The 16,657-nt window shown below is 41.3% G+C and overlaps 1 protein-coding gene across 2 annotated transcripts in view; it reads right to left on the reverse strand.

The window, feature by feature from the left end:
* Nucleotides 1-16,657, reverse strand: part of ASH1L (ASH1 like histone lysine methyltransferase) — a 235,321-nt gene that overhangs the window by 96,294 nt on the left and 122,370 nt on the right. For both annotated transcript variants that reach the window (XM_025381044.1, XM_025381043.1), the window contains exon 5: nt 6,085-6,826. In XM_025381044.1, the coding sequence (XP_025236829.1) occupies nt 6,085-6,826 (742 nt within the window). The remainder of the gene's footprint in view (nt 1-6,084; nt 6,827-16,657) is intronic.

The raw sequence follows: 16,657 nt of genomic DNA on the forward strand, positions 1-16,657 counted from the left end.
CACCTGTAATCTTAGCACTTTGGGAGGTCAAGTCGAGAGGATCACTTGAGTGCAGGAGTTCGAAACCAGCCTGGGCAATATAGTGAGACCCCGTGTCTAAAAAAAACACAAAAATTTAGCCAGGCCTGGTGGCGCCCGCCTGTAGTCCCAGCCACTAGCGGGGAGGGATGGGGGTGGAGACACTTGAGCCTGGGAGGCGGAGGTTGCAGTGAACTGAGATTGTGCCACTGTATTCCAGCCTGGGTGACAGAGCAAGACCCTGCCTAATAAATAAATAAATAAATAGTTTTTTTGTAGAGACAGAGTAGCTACAACCAGTCACGTTGCTCAGGCTGTCTTGAACTCCTGGCCTCAAGTGATCCTCCTGCCTCAGCCTCCCAAAGGGCTGGGATTACAGGTGTGAGCCACCACACCTGGCCTGATTTTATTTTTTACAGGAATAATTTATATGTGTTTTAAAAATATACCTTTTTCTTTTTAAAACCAGGATTTGAACCTAGGTTTTCTGAGCCTAGAAGCCCACCTCATAATCATTAAACGATTCCTGTGCATTCTGGTTTAATATTAATCAACAAATAGTGACCAAAATCATACCAAACAAGGTTCTTGGCACAATCTGATCCCTACAACCTCTATCTGTATCCCATGCTACTCTACTCCATGTTTTGACCACAAAAGCTTTCTTTCACTTGCCTGAAACTATCATGCCTTTTCAGACTTAAAGTGTTTGCTCTCTCCTCACTCCTTTAAATAACAGATGGAGCCTATTCTTCACATTTTTTAGTATAGTCCTTACTTGTTCTGGGAAACTAAGTTAGTTATTTCTATCATATACAGTACTCTTATAACTCTAAGTAACTCATCATAATAGCACTTGGATGGTTAAGATCCATGGAGGTAGGAAAAGTTTCTAGATTTACCCACCACTGTATCAATTCTAAGTACATGAAACATAATAATCTTGCAACAAATACTAATTGAAAAAATAAATGAATACATATTATATAACAAGTACTAGTGTAAGCTCCAGTTAGAACAAGTTGAAAAACTGTTGCTGTCTCTGGGAATTCAATGTGTCATGTCCTTCCCTACACAATCTCTTGAGGGCATAAATTTTATCTTTCTCTTTATAATCTCTTCAAATCTCCGAATACAATCTTGTGAAAAAGTATGTGTTTAATTTTGCTGACCATGATACTAGAATTTGCTGGAATGGAAAGGCTAACCTAAACAAAAGCCTTTTTTGTTGTTATTGTTGAGACGAAGTCTCACTGTCATCCAGGTTGGAGTTCAGCGGTATAATCTAGGCTCACTGCAACCTCCACTTCTCTGGCTCAAGTGATCCTCCCACCTCAGCCTCCCAAAGTAGCTGGGACCACAGGCATGCACGCCACCACGCCCAGCTAATTTATCGTATTTTTTTGGTCAAGATGGGGTTTCACCATGTTACCCAGGCTGATGAAAGCCTTTTCTTGAAGCACATTTTAAAGACGACCCTTCATCACGTAAATGGTCAAGATGTCTCAGACTACAGAAAAGGCAGAAATCATCCTCCTTGTCAGTGTCTTAAAGCTTCAATAATTAAATTGTTATGACAGAGATACCAAAATAGCCTGATAGAAAAGAATATAAAAATATTTGAAAAGACCCTAAGATCTAACAATATATAAGAATTTAGGATGGCCTGGCACCGTGGCTCATGCCTGTAATCCCAGCACCTTGGGGGGCCAAGGCGGGAGGATCATCAGGTCAGGCGTTTGAGACCAGCCTGACCAATATGGTAAAACCCTGTCTCTTCTAAAAATACAAAAAAATTAGCCGGGTGTGGTGGTATGCTCCTGTAATCCCAGCTACTCAGGAGGCTGAGGCAGGAGAATCGCTTGAACCTGGGAGGCAGAGGTTGCAGTGAGCCAAGATTGTGCCACTGTATTCCAGCCTGGGCGACAGAGTAAGACTCCGTCGCGCAAAAAAAAAAAAAAAAAAAAAAAAATTTAATGCTGGCTGTGATGAGTCATGCCTGTAATTCCAGCACTTTGGGAGGCCAAGGCAGGCTGATCACTTGAGGTCAGGAGTTCGAGACCAGCCTGGCCACCATGAGGAAACCTCGTCTGTACTAAAAACACAAAAATTAGTTGGGCATGGTGGCTCATGCTTGTAATCCCAGCTACTTGGGTGGCGGAGGCATGAGAATCACTTGAACCCAGGAGGTAGAGGTTGCAGTGAGCTGAGACTGCGCCACTGCATTCCAGCCTGGGTGACTCCATCTCAAAAACAACAACAGCAACAACAACAAAAACTTAGTATATGATAAGTGTATCATTCCAAATAAGTTGGGAATGGCTAAACTAATGAATAGTATTGAAAGAAAATTAAATCTCTAACTCATAGCTAATACTCAGTATTACATAAGCGACATAAAGAGCTAAATATAAAAAAGCAAGATCTAGTCAATCACAACAGCGTAATTACATAAATTATAATATATTCCTACCATGGTATAACGTAATTCTGTATGTTCTGATGACAAGCTGTCAGCATTAAAGAATACACAATGTACTGTTAATAGCATTATCCATGCAGAGAAAAATGGGATAAGAGGAAGAGAGAGCACGTGAAAAGAGACTTTTACTTTTAAATCAGTAAGCTACTAGTTTCATTAAATTATTTATTACCAGTGTGTATTGCTCCTGAAATTAAAAAATATATTCTCTAGAAAAAAGCAATTATTTTTATATAGGTGGATGGAAAAAAAAAAAACTTCTCTATCCAGGATTCACCAGGACAGATGATAGAGAATATGAGCAAGAGTGAACATGCCACATTAAGAAAAGTCATTTATAAATGATGAACATTGAATTGGTTCATTAAAAAATACTAAATATGGGCCAGGTGTGGTGGTTCACATCTGTAATCCCAGCACTTTGGGAGGCTGAGACGGGTGGATCACCCGAGGTCAGGAGTTCGAGGCTAACCTGGCTAATATGGTGAAACCTCATCTCTACTAAAAATACAAAAATTAGCCAGGCATGGTGGCGCGTGCCTGTAATCCCAGCTACTCAAAAGGCTGAAGCAGGAGAATCACTTGAACCCGGGAGGTGGAGGTTGCAGTGAGTGGGAATTATGCCATTGCATTCCAGGCTGGGTGACAGAGTGAAAATTCATCTCGAAAAAAAATAAATAAATAAAAATAAAAATGGTTTATTGCCTGTGCCTTTGTTATTACATCTAAGAAATCACGGCCAAATTCCATGCTGTGAAGCTTTTGCCCTATATTTTCTCCTAAGAGTTTACAGTTTTATTTTTATTTATTTATTTTGAAACAAAGTTTCACTCTTGTTGCCCAGGCTGGAGTGTGATGGCGCAATCTCGGCTCACTGCAACCTCTACCTCCCCAGTTCAAGGGGTTCTCACCTGCCTCAGCCTCCTGAGTAGCTGGGATTACAGGCATGTGCCACCACACCCAGCTAATTTTGTATTTTTAATAGAGAAGGGGTTTCTCCATGTTGATCAGGGTGGTCTCGAACTCCTGACCCTCAGGTGATCCGCCCGCCTCAGCCTCCCAAATGCTGGGATTATAGACGTGAGCCACTGTGCCCAGCTTTTTTTTGTTTGTTTGTTTGTTTGTTTTTTTTTTGAGAAGGAGTCTTGCTCTGTCACCCAGGCTGGAGTGCAGTGGTGTAATCTTGGCTCACCACAACTTCCGCCTCCTGGGTTCAAGCAATTCTCCTGCCTCACCCTCCCAAGTAGCTGGGCTTATATGTGCACACCACCACGCCTGGCTAATTTTTTTCTTTTTAGTAGAGACATGTTTCACTATGTTGGTTAGGCTGGTCTCAAACTCCTGACCTCGTGATCCGCCCGTCTTGGCCTCCCAAAGTGCTGGGATTACAGGAGTGAGCCACCGCGCCTGGCCAAGAGTTTATAGTTTTAGATTTTACATTTATATCTTTGATCCATTTTGAGTTAAATTTTGAATATGGTTTACAGTAAGACTACAACTTCATTCTTTTGCATGCAGATATCCAGTTTTCCCAGCATGATTTGTTAAAAAGTCTGTCCTTTCCCCCACTCAATGGTTTTGGCACCTTTGTCAAAAATCATCTGACCATGTATGCAAGGTTTTATTTCTGGGCTCTCTATTCTACTTCATTGGTCTATATGTCTCTCTTTATGCTACTATCATACAGTTTTGATTACCATAGCTTTATAGATAAAACAGACAATTGGACTTCATAGATATCAGAAAATTTTGTATGTCAAAAGACAGCATAAACAAAGTAAAAAGGCAATCCACAGAATGGGAGAAAATATTTGCTTATAAGCCTGATAAGAGACTAATATCCAGAATATATTGAGAACTGCTAAAACTCAACACCACCAAAAAACCCAATCAAAAATTGAAAAAGCGATTGAGTAGACATTTCTCTAAAGATACACAAATGGCCGATAAGCGTATGAAAATATGTTTGCCAGGCCGGGCGCCGTGGCTCACGCCTGTAATCCCAGCACTTTGGGAGGCCGAGACGGGTGGATCACGAGGTCAGGAGATCGAGACCATCCTGGCTAACACGGTGAAACCCCATCTCTACCAAAAATACAAAAATCAGCCGGGCGTGGTGGCGGGCGCCTGTAGTCCCAGCTACTCGGGAGGCTGAGGCAGGAGAATGGCGTGAACCCGGGAGGCGGAGCTTGCAGTGAGCTGAGATCCGGCCACTGCACCCCAGCCTGGGCGACAGAGCGAGACTCGTCTCAAAAAAAAAAAAAAAAAAAAAGAAAAGAAAATATGTTTGTCACTAATCATTAGGGAACAGCAAATTAAAACTACAATGAGATACCCATTTCACACTCATTTGGATGGCTGCTATAAAAAAAAATTGAAAATAGCAAGTGTTGGTGAGGATATAAAGTAACCGAAATCCTTGTGCATTGTAACTGAAATCTTTGTGCATGTAAAATGATATAGCCCTTGTGGAAAACAGTATGACAGTTCCTTAAAAAATTAAAAATAGAAATGTCATATGATCCAGCAGTTCCACTTCTGAGAATATACCCAAGGTTAAAGCAGGGTCTGAAAGAGGTATTTGTATACCCACTGTCACAGCAGTGTTACAGCATGGAAACACCCCAGGTATCCATCAATGGATGAATGGATAAGCAAAATGTGATATGCACATAAAATGATCACAGAGCTCACACGTCTCTATATTGGATAAAATATACAATGTTTCTGGGCCTTGATTTCCTTTGTCTGTAAAGTGAGTGGGTTCAGAGTGGATTGTTATTTGCCCTTTGCTTCTTTTCTGTTTGTTTTTGAGACAGGGTCTCACTCCGTGCCCAGGCTGGTGTGCAGTGGTGCAATTTTGGCTCACTGCAGTCTCCTGGATTCAAGCAATTCTCCCTTCTCAGCCTCCTGAGTAGCTGGGATTACAGGCATGCACTGCCACATCTAGCTGAATTTTATATTTTTAGTAGAGACAGGGTTTATCATGTCAGCCAGGCTGGTCTTAAACTCCTCACCTCAAGTGATCCATCCACCTCAGCCTCTCAAAGCGCTGGGATTACAGGTGTGAGCCACTGCACCTAGCCTTTTTGGTTCTTAATTATAACTTGTAAAAGCAATATATAAGAACAATTTTTGAGGCCGGGCGCAGTGGCTCAAGCCTGTAATCCCAGCACTTTGGGAGGCCGAGGCGGGTGGATCACAAGGTCAGGAGATCGAGACCATCCTGGCTAACATGGTGAAACCCCGTCTCTACTAAAAATACAAAAAACTAGCCGGGCGAGGTGGCGGGCGCCTGTAGTCCCAGCTACTCCGGAGGCTGAGGCGGGAGAATGGCGTGAACCCGGGGGGCGGAGCTTGCAGTGAGCTGAGATCCGGCCACTGCACTCCAGCCTGGGAGACACAGTGAGACTCCGTCTCAAAAAAAAAAAAAAAAAAAAAGAACAATTTTTGAAAAGAAATGGTCTCATTTAGTAAAAAGTGAAAGGTTATAAGATGAAATTAGTAATTCAGCTATAGAGTTACATTATAGTTGTTCCAAGCTAGTTTCCTCTACTCAGATAATATGTTAAATGAGGAATTACCTTTTATTATTCTCTTGCTCTTCTTCCTCTGGTAATGGCTTCTGCTTTTTTCTGGTCTGTTCCTCCAATAGCCAACCTTTTCTCTTCAACCCCTTTTTATGTTCTGGGTTCAGGTTTACACTCTGAACAACAGCCTCAATTACATCTGTAACTGTATCAGGACTGAGGTGCAACGCTGCTCCTTCCTCGCCTCTGTTCAATTCTGGGTTGACAAATTGAGCAGCCTGGAATGCTTGCATTGATACGACAGCCTGAAGGGGACATTTCCGAGGTCGACCTGGCCTACGTTTCACAAAGTTATTCCCTGTCCTGGCCTGCCTTTGAAGTTTTTTGGCTTTTAAAATTTTATTGACATGGTCTAGGTTTTTCTTTGTGGCCAAGATTTTGTTGTAATTGCACATTTTCCGAGCTTGGCGTTGCATAGCTTCCACCACACTTCTCTTGATATGATGCGGGGAACAGCTGCTTGTCAACTTTTCAGAGAGGAGTGAGATGCTATTATTGCAAGAGTCACTTGCAACTGCAGGCACTAAAAGGCTGTCTGGTTTTCCCAGGGTTCGGTCCTTGCTGTGGCTACGGCCTGGACTGGAAGAAGGTGGTGCAGAGGCAGTTGCAATCACAGCATCAATCCTTTTCTCCATGGGCTCTTGGTCCTCATTTTGTACCATCCGCTGCAGCAGACTATCCACAGAGTCATCCCCAGAAGCAACTAATCTTGGACTTCGAGAGGGAACTCCGTTTACTGAAAGAGACAATAAATCACACATAGGCAAAATTGGACACAGCTAGCTATTTAAATAAGTTTTTACACAGGTAAAAGGGAGTACTGCTCTATTTTCCATAGCAAGATTACACATCATAGGTAAATTGATGGTTTACTTTCCTGAAAAAGGTTATTACAACAAGATAAAACCAAAATTGGCCTATATTTCTCTAATAATATGTAAATTAAAAAAGAACAACTCTTACTTTGAAGTAAGGAGTAGAGAGAAAAAATATTTAATTCTTCAAAAATGAAGGTCAAAAATAAAAAATAAATTTAAAAATATTAAGGAACAGTTAAGCTAAGGGACTTAAAAGTTAAATGTTGGATAAAGGTTGGGCATGGTGGCTCATGTCTGTAATCCCAGTATTCTGGGAAGCCAAGGCAGGAGGAATTCCTGAACTAAGGAATTTGAGATCAACCTAGGGAACATAGCAAGAAGCTGTCTCTGCAAACAATAGAAAAAAATTAGCCAGGCATGCTGGCTCACACCTATAATTCCAGCTATTTATGAGGCTAAGTTGGGAAGATTGCTTGAGCCTGGGAGATCGAGGCTGCAGTGAGTCACTGTACTCTAATCTGGACGACAGAGCGAGACTCTGTCTCAAAAAATACTAATAATTTAAAAATCAGTTCAAAATAAGTCACTTCCCATGCTGCCTAGTTTACTACTATTATTCATGGGTCACACTTCTCCAAAGTTAATTAATGGATTTCTTATCTATATGACTTCTAAATGTGATAACTATACTAGACAATCCTTTATTAGCCTCAGGCATTCTAGATCCCAGTATCATCAGACTATGAACTTTTTCTCAAATTACCAATAACTTTCTCCAAATAATATCCAATAGCCTTGTCTAAATTTTTAAGACATTTTTTTTTTATTTTATCATCAACTCTGGCCTATAGACCCTTGTCTCAATTTGATATTTAAACATTTTCAGGCCAGGAATGGTGGCTCACACCTGTACTCTCAGCATTTTGGGAGGCTGAGGTGGAAGGATTACTTGAAGCCAGGAGTTCGAGACTAGCCTGGGCAACTAGCCTGAGACCCTGTCTCAACAAAAAATAAAAATTAGCCCAGTGTGGTTTCCTGTACCCGTAGTCCTATCTACTCAGGAGGCTGAAGCGGGTGGATTGCTTGAGCCAAGGAGTTTGAGGCTGCGGTGAGCTATGATCACGCCATTGCATTCTAGCCTGGATGATAGAGCAAGACCCTGTCTCTAGAAAAATAATAAAATTTTTAAAAAGTAAAAAATTTCAGACCCTCAGCTATATTTGATATCACAATTCTTTAAAATCCTGCCTATGCTATTTCTATAATATACTTTGATTAACTTTCAATTACTTGCAACTCCATTAAATTTAACTGTGGAGGTCCTCAATACAGAGTACTTGTTATTTACCTTTTATACTTACTTTCCCAGTGGGAACATGTTTATTCTCATAGTCTCAATTATCATCAGTATGTAAGTGACTTCTAAATATTCATACCAATCTTCAGTTTTTTTTTTTTTTTTTTTTTTTTTTGAGACGGAGTCTCGCTCTGTCACCCAGGCTGGAGTGCAGTGGCCGGATCTCAGCTCACTGCAAGCTCCGCCTCCCGGGTTCACGCCATTCTCCCGCCTCAGCCTCCCGAGTAGCTGGGACTACAGGCGCCTGCCACCTCGCCCGGCTAAGTTTTTTTTGTATTTTTTAGTAGAGACGGGGTTTCACTGTGTTAGCCAGGATGGTCTCGATCTCCTGACCTCGTGATCCGCCCGTCTCGGCCTCCCAAAGTGCTGGGATTACAGGCTTGAGCCACCGCGCCCGGCCTCCAATCTTCAGTTTTATCTGAAAATTACCAAAACGAAAAATAACCCCTTCCTTTTCTCCAACCTTTAAATGCTATGCTATAGCTTTTAAAAACTCTCCAGTCTATGCTTTTTTCCTGTCTCACTCTCTATTCTCTCTTTAGCAATTCTTTTAACTATCATCAATATTGATGACTACTGAGTTTCTATTTTCTGAATAGACCTTTCTTCTGTCTACTTTTGCATGTTTCACAGGTTTCTCACTCATATTCACATCTCATTTCATTTTCGCTCCCTTCAAACTTGCTCCTCCCTCCAGATTCCCAACATCAGTTAATGATACCATAAAGCTAACTATTCAACATTATGTATACTGACCATCAATCATGTGCCAGGACGTTGGTTATCCAAGCTCAGGCCACATCATTTATTCTTGCTCCTTCACCCTCCCCACAAATCATAAAATTCTGTCTTCTGTTAGTTTAAACTCTTAAACCTGTCCACTTTCCTTTCTTCTACTGCAGCCACCAAGACTAAGATAATGTTATCTCCCTGCCGTGAAGCAATAGCGTAATTCCTTGTGGGACTATTAAAGTATGTCCATTAATCACTTGATGCTTTCCCTCTCAAGTTGTAGTCTAGTCCCTTTCTGCTGTCACTGAAGACTTGCCTTAGCAAACAAATTCAGTGGAAGAATGTGATGATTTCCAGTGTTAGGTTAGACAAGGTCTCTCTCTCTCTCTCTCTCTACCCCCACCCTCTGACCCCACCCCAGCCTCGCCACAAGCCCTTGGATTCAAACTTCCAAACCGTAAGGAAGCCCAAGCAATGAGTTGACATACTGGCCAAAAGATCCTGCTGAGGTCATAGCCAACAACCAGTATCAACCACTGGATATTAGAATAAAGAATCCTTTTTTTTTTTTTTTTTTTTTTTTTTTTTTTTTTGAGACGGAGTCTCGCTCTGTCGCCCAGGCTGGCGTGCAGTGGCACGGACTCGGCTCATTGCAAGCTCCGCCTCCCGGCTTCACGCCATTCTCCTGCCTCAGCCTCCCAAGTAGCTGGGACTACAGGCGTCCACCATCACGCCCTGCTAACTTTTTTTTGTATTTTTTAGTAGAGATGGGGTTTCACCGTGTTAGCCAGAATGGTCTCCATCTCCTGACCTCATGATCCGCCCGCTTCGGCCTCTGAAAGTGCTGGGATTACAGGCGTAAGTCACTGCGCCCGGCCTTTTTTTTGAGACAGGGTCTGACTATGTTAACCAGGTTGGAGCCTAGTGGCACTATCTCAGCTCACTGCAACCACCACCTCCCAGGCTCAAGTGAACCTCCCACCTCAGCCTCCCGAGTAGCTGGGACTACAGACATGCACCACCATGCCCGGCTACTTTTTTGTATTTTTTGTAGACATGGAGTTTTGCCATGTTGCCTGGGCTGGTCTCAAACTCCTGAGCTCAAATGATCCAACCACCTCAGCTTCCCAAAGTGTTGGGATTACAGCCACCTGCCTGGCAAAATAAGGAATTCTTTGAGATGACTTTAGCTCACCACCATGCAGTTACAACCAAATGAAGGGAATCCTGAGAAACTGGGAGATGACAGCTGACTATTATTGTTTCATGCCAGTAAGTTCAAGGTGCTTTGTTATGCAGCAACAGACAACTGAAACATTGTTCCTCCTGCTGCTATTTTCATCATCCTCCAACTCATTCTTTAGATAGCAGCTTGAGTGATCTTTAAAAAAAACACAAAGGCCCGGCAAGGTGGCTCAAGCCTGTAATCCCAGCACTTTGGGAGGCTGAGGTGGGTGGACCAGGTCAGGAGTTTGAAACCAGCCTGGCCAACATGGTGAAGCCCCATCTCTACTAAAAATACAAAAATTAGCCAGGTTTGGTGGCAGGCGCCTGTAATCCCAGCTACTTGTGAGGCTGAGGCAGGAGAATTGCTTGAACCTGGGAGGCAGAGGTTGCAGTGAGCCGAGATCATGCTATTGCACTCCAGCCTGGGTGACAAGAGCAAGACTCCATCTAAAAACAAAAAACAAAAAACTCCACAAATTTTATTAGGTTTCAGCTTCTGTTTACAACTCTTAAAAAGGCTCTTACCACATAAAACAACTTGAAAATTATTATTACCTTTTCTTCCAGCCTCAATCTCATTATCTTAGACCTTAATTCTAGTAATCATAAACTTCAGTGTTTTTTTGTTTTTTTTTTTTTAGTAGAGACGGGGTTTCACCGTGTTGGCCAGGATGGTCTCAATCTCCTGACCTCGCGATCCGCCCATCTCGGCCTCCCAAAGTGCTGGGATTACAGGCTTGAGCCACCGCACCTGGCCTATTTTCAAAATTAACTTCATTGTGGTAAAGTACCACATAACGTTCAATGCATGTTTTTTATACATACATTTTTGGGTTTTGAAAAATTTACCATGTAGCCATCATGATAACCAATATATAGAACATTTCTGTCACCCTAAAGTTATTGTGTGTCCTTTCCAAGAAAATAAATTGCCTGTCATCCACAGCCTCAGAGAAGAAACAACTGATCTGCTTCCTATTATATATTAAGTTTGCTTTTCTAGAAGTTCATATAAATGGAAAGACAGCTTCATTCACACAGCATAAATCTGAGAATCATTCACATTGCCGCATTTCTTTTTACTGTTCCTTTTTACTATTCACATAATTCTTTTTACAACTGAATTAAATGAATATACCATAATTTCTTTACACATTCACCTGGAAATCTGCGTTGTTTCCAGTTTATAGCCATAAAGAAAAAATATCCTATGAACATGTGTGCACATGACATTTTGTTTAAACATATTTTCATTTCTCTTGGGTCAATACCTAAGACTAGAATTACTAAATCTTTTTTTTTTTTTTTTTTTGAGATGGAGTCTCGCTCTGTCACTCAGGCTGGAGTGCAGTGGCGTGATCTTGGCTCACTGCAACCTCTGCCTTCTGGGTTCAAGTGATTCTCCTGCCTCAGCCTCCCGAGTATCTGGGACTACAGGCACCTGCCACCATGCCTGGCTAATTTTTGTATTTTTAGTACAGACAGGATTTCACCATGTTGGCCAGGCTGGTCTCAAATTCTGACCTCAAATGATCCGCCTGCCTTGGCCTCCCAAAGTCCTGGGATTACAGGTGCGAGCCACTGCACCTGCCTAGAATTACTATATCAAGTAAATGTATGTTCAAGAAATTTTTCCAAAGTGATTGTTCTATTTTATCGTCCCATCATCAATGACTGAGTTAAAGATCCTATACATCCTTACCAAGACTTGGTATTATCCAGTCTTTTAAATTTTAATCATTCTAGTGGGCGTGTTCTCATTTATAAATTTAATTTGGATTTCCCTGATGTTGAGCATATTTTCATGAGCTTATTGGCAATTCATATGCATTCTTTGGAGAAAATTCTATTCAGATATTTTGCCAATTATCTTAATTGGGTTCTTTCACTTTGTGGCTTACATTTTCATTTTCTTAAATAATATTTTCTGTTTGTTTGTTTTCTGAGATGGAGTCTCGCTGTCACTCAGGCTGGAGTACAGTGGTGTGATCTTGGCTCTCTGCAACCTCTGCCTCTCGGGGTTCACAGGATTCCTGTGCCTTAACCTCCTGAGGAGCTGAAATTACAGGTGCCTGCCACCATGCCTGGCTAATTTTTGTATTTTTAGCAGAGATGGGGTTTCACCATGTTGGCCAGGGTGGTTTTGAACTCCTGACCTGACCTCAAGTGATCCACCTGCCTCAGCCTTCTGAAGTGCTGGGATGACAGACATGAGCCACCACAACCAGCCTTGTTTGTTTGTTCTTTAAAGGGACAGAGTTTCGCTCTGTTATCCAAGCTGGAGTGCAACAGCAGAATCACAGCTCACTGCAGCATCAACCTCCTAGGCTCAAGGGATTCTCACACGTCAGCCTCCCACGTAGCTGGGACTACAGGCATGAGACGGGACTACAGGCATGAGACAGGACACCTGGATAATTTTTCTACTTCTTCTTTTTTTTTTAGAGACAGGGTCTCACTATGTTGTCCAGGCTGGTTTCCAACTCCTAGGCTCAAGTGATTATCTGGAGACATCCTCCCTAAGTGTTTTTTGTTTGTTTGTTTGTTTGTTTTCATAGAAACGGAGTATTGCTTCAATGATCCTCTGGCTTCAGCCTCCCAAAGTGTTGGGATTACAGGCATGAGCCACCAGGCATAAGTCTAGCCTTAAATAATGTTTTTTGAAAAACAAAAGTCTTAAAGTTTGATAAAGTCAAATTTTTTTAAATGGTCCTTGCTTTCTATACTATTTAAGAAATCTTTGACCACCTCTCAAGGTCTTAAAGATTTTTTCCTATTCTTCTAAAAGTTTCATTATTTCCAAAATTTCATAGGGGTGTATGATCTTTTTTGATTTAAATTTTTCATGTGGTATGAAACAAGGTCAGTGATCTTTTTATTCCATAAGGATATCCAGTAGTTACGGCACCATTTGTTGAAAAGACTATCCTTGTCCCATTGAAATAGTCACATTTGTCAAAAATCAACTGAAAGTTAAGGGAGTTTCACTCTTGTTGCCCAGGCTGGAGTGCAATGGCATGATTGCTGCTCACTGCAACCTCCACCTCCCGGGTTCAAGCAATTCTCCTGCCTCAGCCTCCTGAGTAGTTGGGATTACACACATTTATGCTCGGCTAATTTTGTATTTTTAGTAGAGACAGGGTTTTGCCATGTTGACCAGGCTGGTTTTGAACTCCTGACCTCAGGTGATCTGCCCACTTCGGCATCCCAAAGTGCTGAGATTACAGGCGTAAGCCACTACACCCAGTCTGAATTTCATTTTTTAATAATTAAAAAAAAAATAAGAGATGGGGTGTCTATGTTGCCCAGGCTGGTCTTTAACTTCTGGGCTCAAGTGATCCTCCTGCGTGGCCTCCCAAAGTGCTGCAATTATAAGTGTGAGCCACCACACCTGGCCTCTATATAAATTTTAGAATCAGTCTGCCAGTTTATATTAAAATCCTGTTGCAACTGCATTGAGTCCACTGACTATAGAGTGATCTGGAGAAAGGTGACATCTCAACAATAATGAGTCTTTCAAAAATGTCTCTGACATATCTCTCCTATTCTTCAATTTTTCTCAAAAAGACTTTGTATTTTTTTATTTTAATTTTTTGTGATTTAATTTTAATTTTAATTTGTGTGAGTACATAGATATGTGTGTGTGTGCGTGTATTTTTTTTTTCTTTTTTCTTTTTTTTTCCCCCCAAGGGACAGGGTCTCACTATGTTACCCACACTGGTCTGAATCTCCTGGCCCCAAATGATCTTCCTGCCTCAGTACTCCATGTTGTCAGGACTACAGGTATGAGCCACTGGGCCTACACTGTACTTTTTTTTTTTTTTGTATTTTTACTAGAGACAGGGTTTCACCGTTTGGCCAGGCTGGTCTTGAACTCCTGACCTCAAATGATCCGTCTACCTCGGCCTCCCAAACTGCTGGGATTACTGTGAGCCACTGCGCCCGGCCACTGTACTTTTTATTATACAGATCCTGTACATGTTTTTCTAAATTTATCATTAAGACTTTAACGGCTTTTAATACAACTGTAAATAGTATTATTTATATTTCAATTAATTAATTTTTTTTTTGAGACAAGGTCTTGCTTTCACCCAGGCTGGAGTGCAGTGGCATGATCTCGGTTCACTGCAACCTCCACTTCCCGGGTTCAAGCAATTCTCCTGTCTCAGCCTTTCAAGTAGCTGAGGGTACAAGCATGCGCCACCATGCCTGGCTAATTTTTGTAATTTTTGTAGAGATGGGGTTTTGCCATGTCGCCTAGACTGGTCTGGAACTTCTGGGCTCAAGCGATCCACACACTTCTGTCTCCCAAAGTGTTAGTATTACAGGTGTGAGCCACCACACCTGGCTACATTTCAGTTTCTAATTGTTCACTGTATATAGAAATACAATGATTTTTATATGTTGAGCTTAAACACACAGAAATTGTATTGTTAAACTCATTTATTAAGTTCCAGCAACTTTTAAACAAATTCCTTGGGAATTTTCTGCAAGTCGTATTATCTCTGAGTAAGATATTAAGACTTCCCTACAATGCTGAATAGAAGTAGTGGACATCTATAACTTTTCCCCAATCTTAGGGAGGAAGCATTCAGTCTTTCACCATTAAGTATTAGGTTAGCTGTAGGTTTTTCTGCAAACACTCTGTAATGGATTGAGCAAATTCTATTCTAGTTTCTAAGAGCTTTTTTTAAAAATCATGAATGGATGTCAAATTTTGTCAAATATGTTCCCTTAATCTACTTAGACAACTAGGTGATTTTTCTCATGTACTGTTTTTCTTAAAAAATATTAATTAATTGATTTATTTGAGACTGGGTTATGAGACTGGCTAATTTTTGTATTTTTGGTAAAGACAGGGTTTCACCGTGTTGCCAAGGCTGGTCTCGAACTCCTGGGCTCAGGCAATTCGCCTGCCTCAGACTCCCAAAGTGACAGGATTACAGGAGTGAGCCACCACACTCAGCCTTGTTACTGCTTGTCTTTTGGGCATAAACCATTTTACCTGGGGTGAGATGGTATCTCATTGTAGTTTTGATTCGCATTCCTCTGATAATCAGTGATGTTGAGTACCTTTGCCTGTTGCCATTTGTAGCATCTTCTTTTAAGAAATACCTCTTCAGTCTTTCGCCCATTTTTAGAACGGATTATTAGACTTTTACCTATAGAGTGGTTTGAATTTATATATTCTGGTTATGAATACTTTGTTAGATGCGTAGTTTGCAAATATTTTCTCCCATTCTGTGGGCTGTCTCTTCAGTTTATTGATTGTATACTTTGCTGTGCGAAGCTTTTTTACTTGATTTGATCACATTTATCTATATTTGTTTGGCTGCCTGTGCCTGTGGGGTATTGCTCATAAATTTTTGTCCAGACCAATATCCGGGAGAATTTTCCCAACGTTCTCTTATAGTAGTTTCATACTTTTGAGATCTTAGATTTAAGCCTTTCATCCATTTTAATTTCAGTTTTTGTATGTGCTGAGAGATAGGGGTCTAGTTTTTCTTTTGCATATGAATATCAAGTATTCCCAGCACTATTTATTGAAGAGATTTTATGCTCTTGGGACCTTTGTCAAAAATAAGTTCACTGTAGGTGTGTGGATTTGTTTCTGGGCTCTCTCTCTTGTTCCACTGGTCTATGTGTCTATTTTTGTGCTAGTACCATACTGTTTTGGTTATTATAGCTCTGTAGTATAACTGAAGTCAGGTAAAGTGATTTCTCCCTTTCAGCTTAGAAATAAGTTTGGCTATTCTGGGCTAATTTTCATTTTTCTTTTTGTCTTGTTGTTGTTGTTATTGTTTTGAGATGGGTCTTGCCAAGGTGCTCAGACTGGCCTCAAACTCCTTGGCTTAAGCAGTTCTTTCCCTGCCTCAGTCACCCAAGTAGCTAAGACTTCAGGCATAGGGGTGCCACACCACCCAACTTTCACTTTCTTCTTTTTTGAGACGGAGATTTGCTCTGTTACCCAGGCGGGGGTGCAATGGTGCGATCTCAGCTCACTGCAACCTCTGCCTCCCAGTTCAAGCAATTCTCCTGCCTCAGACTCCGAAGTAGCTGGGATTACAGGTGCGCGTGACCATGCCCAGCTAATTTTTGTATTTTTTTAGTAGAGACGGGGTTTCACCATGTTGGTGAGGCTGGTCTCGAACTCCTGACCTTGTGATCTGCCCACCTTGGCCACTGAAAGTGCTGGGATTACAGGCGTGAGCAACTGCGCCCAGCCCACTTTCTTCTTTCTAATGCAGGTTTTACTTGCTCTTCTTTTTCCAGCTTCTTAAAGGTGAGAACTTGGGCCACTGACTTAGACAGATCTTTGGTGTTTAATAATCTCAGCTATAAATATTCTTAGATTATCCCACAAATTTCTATGTGTTTTCATTTTTATTCATTTCAAAGTATTTTCTAATTTGATTTTTGGGAATTCATCTTT

The sequence above is a fragment of the Theropithecus gelada genome, chromosome 1 (genome assembly GCF_003255815.1).
Source record: "Theropithecus gelada isolate Dixy chromosome 1, Tgel_1.0, whole genome shotgun sequence".
Classification (NCBI taxonomy): Eukaryota; Metazoa; Chordata; class Mammalia; order Primates; family Cercopithecidae; genus Theropithecus; species Theropithecus gelada.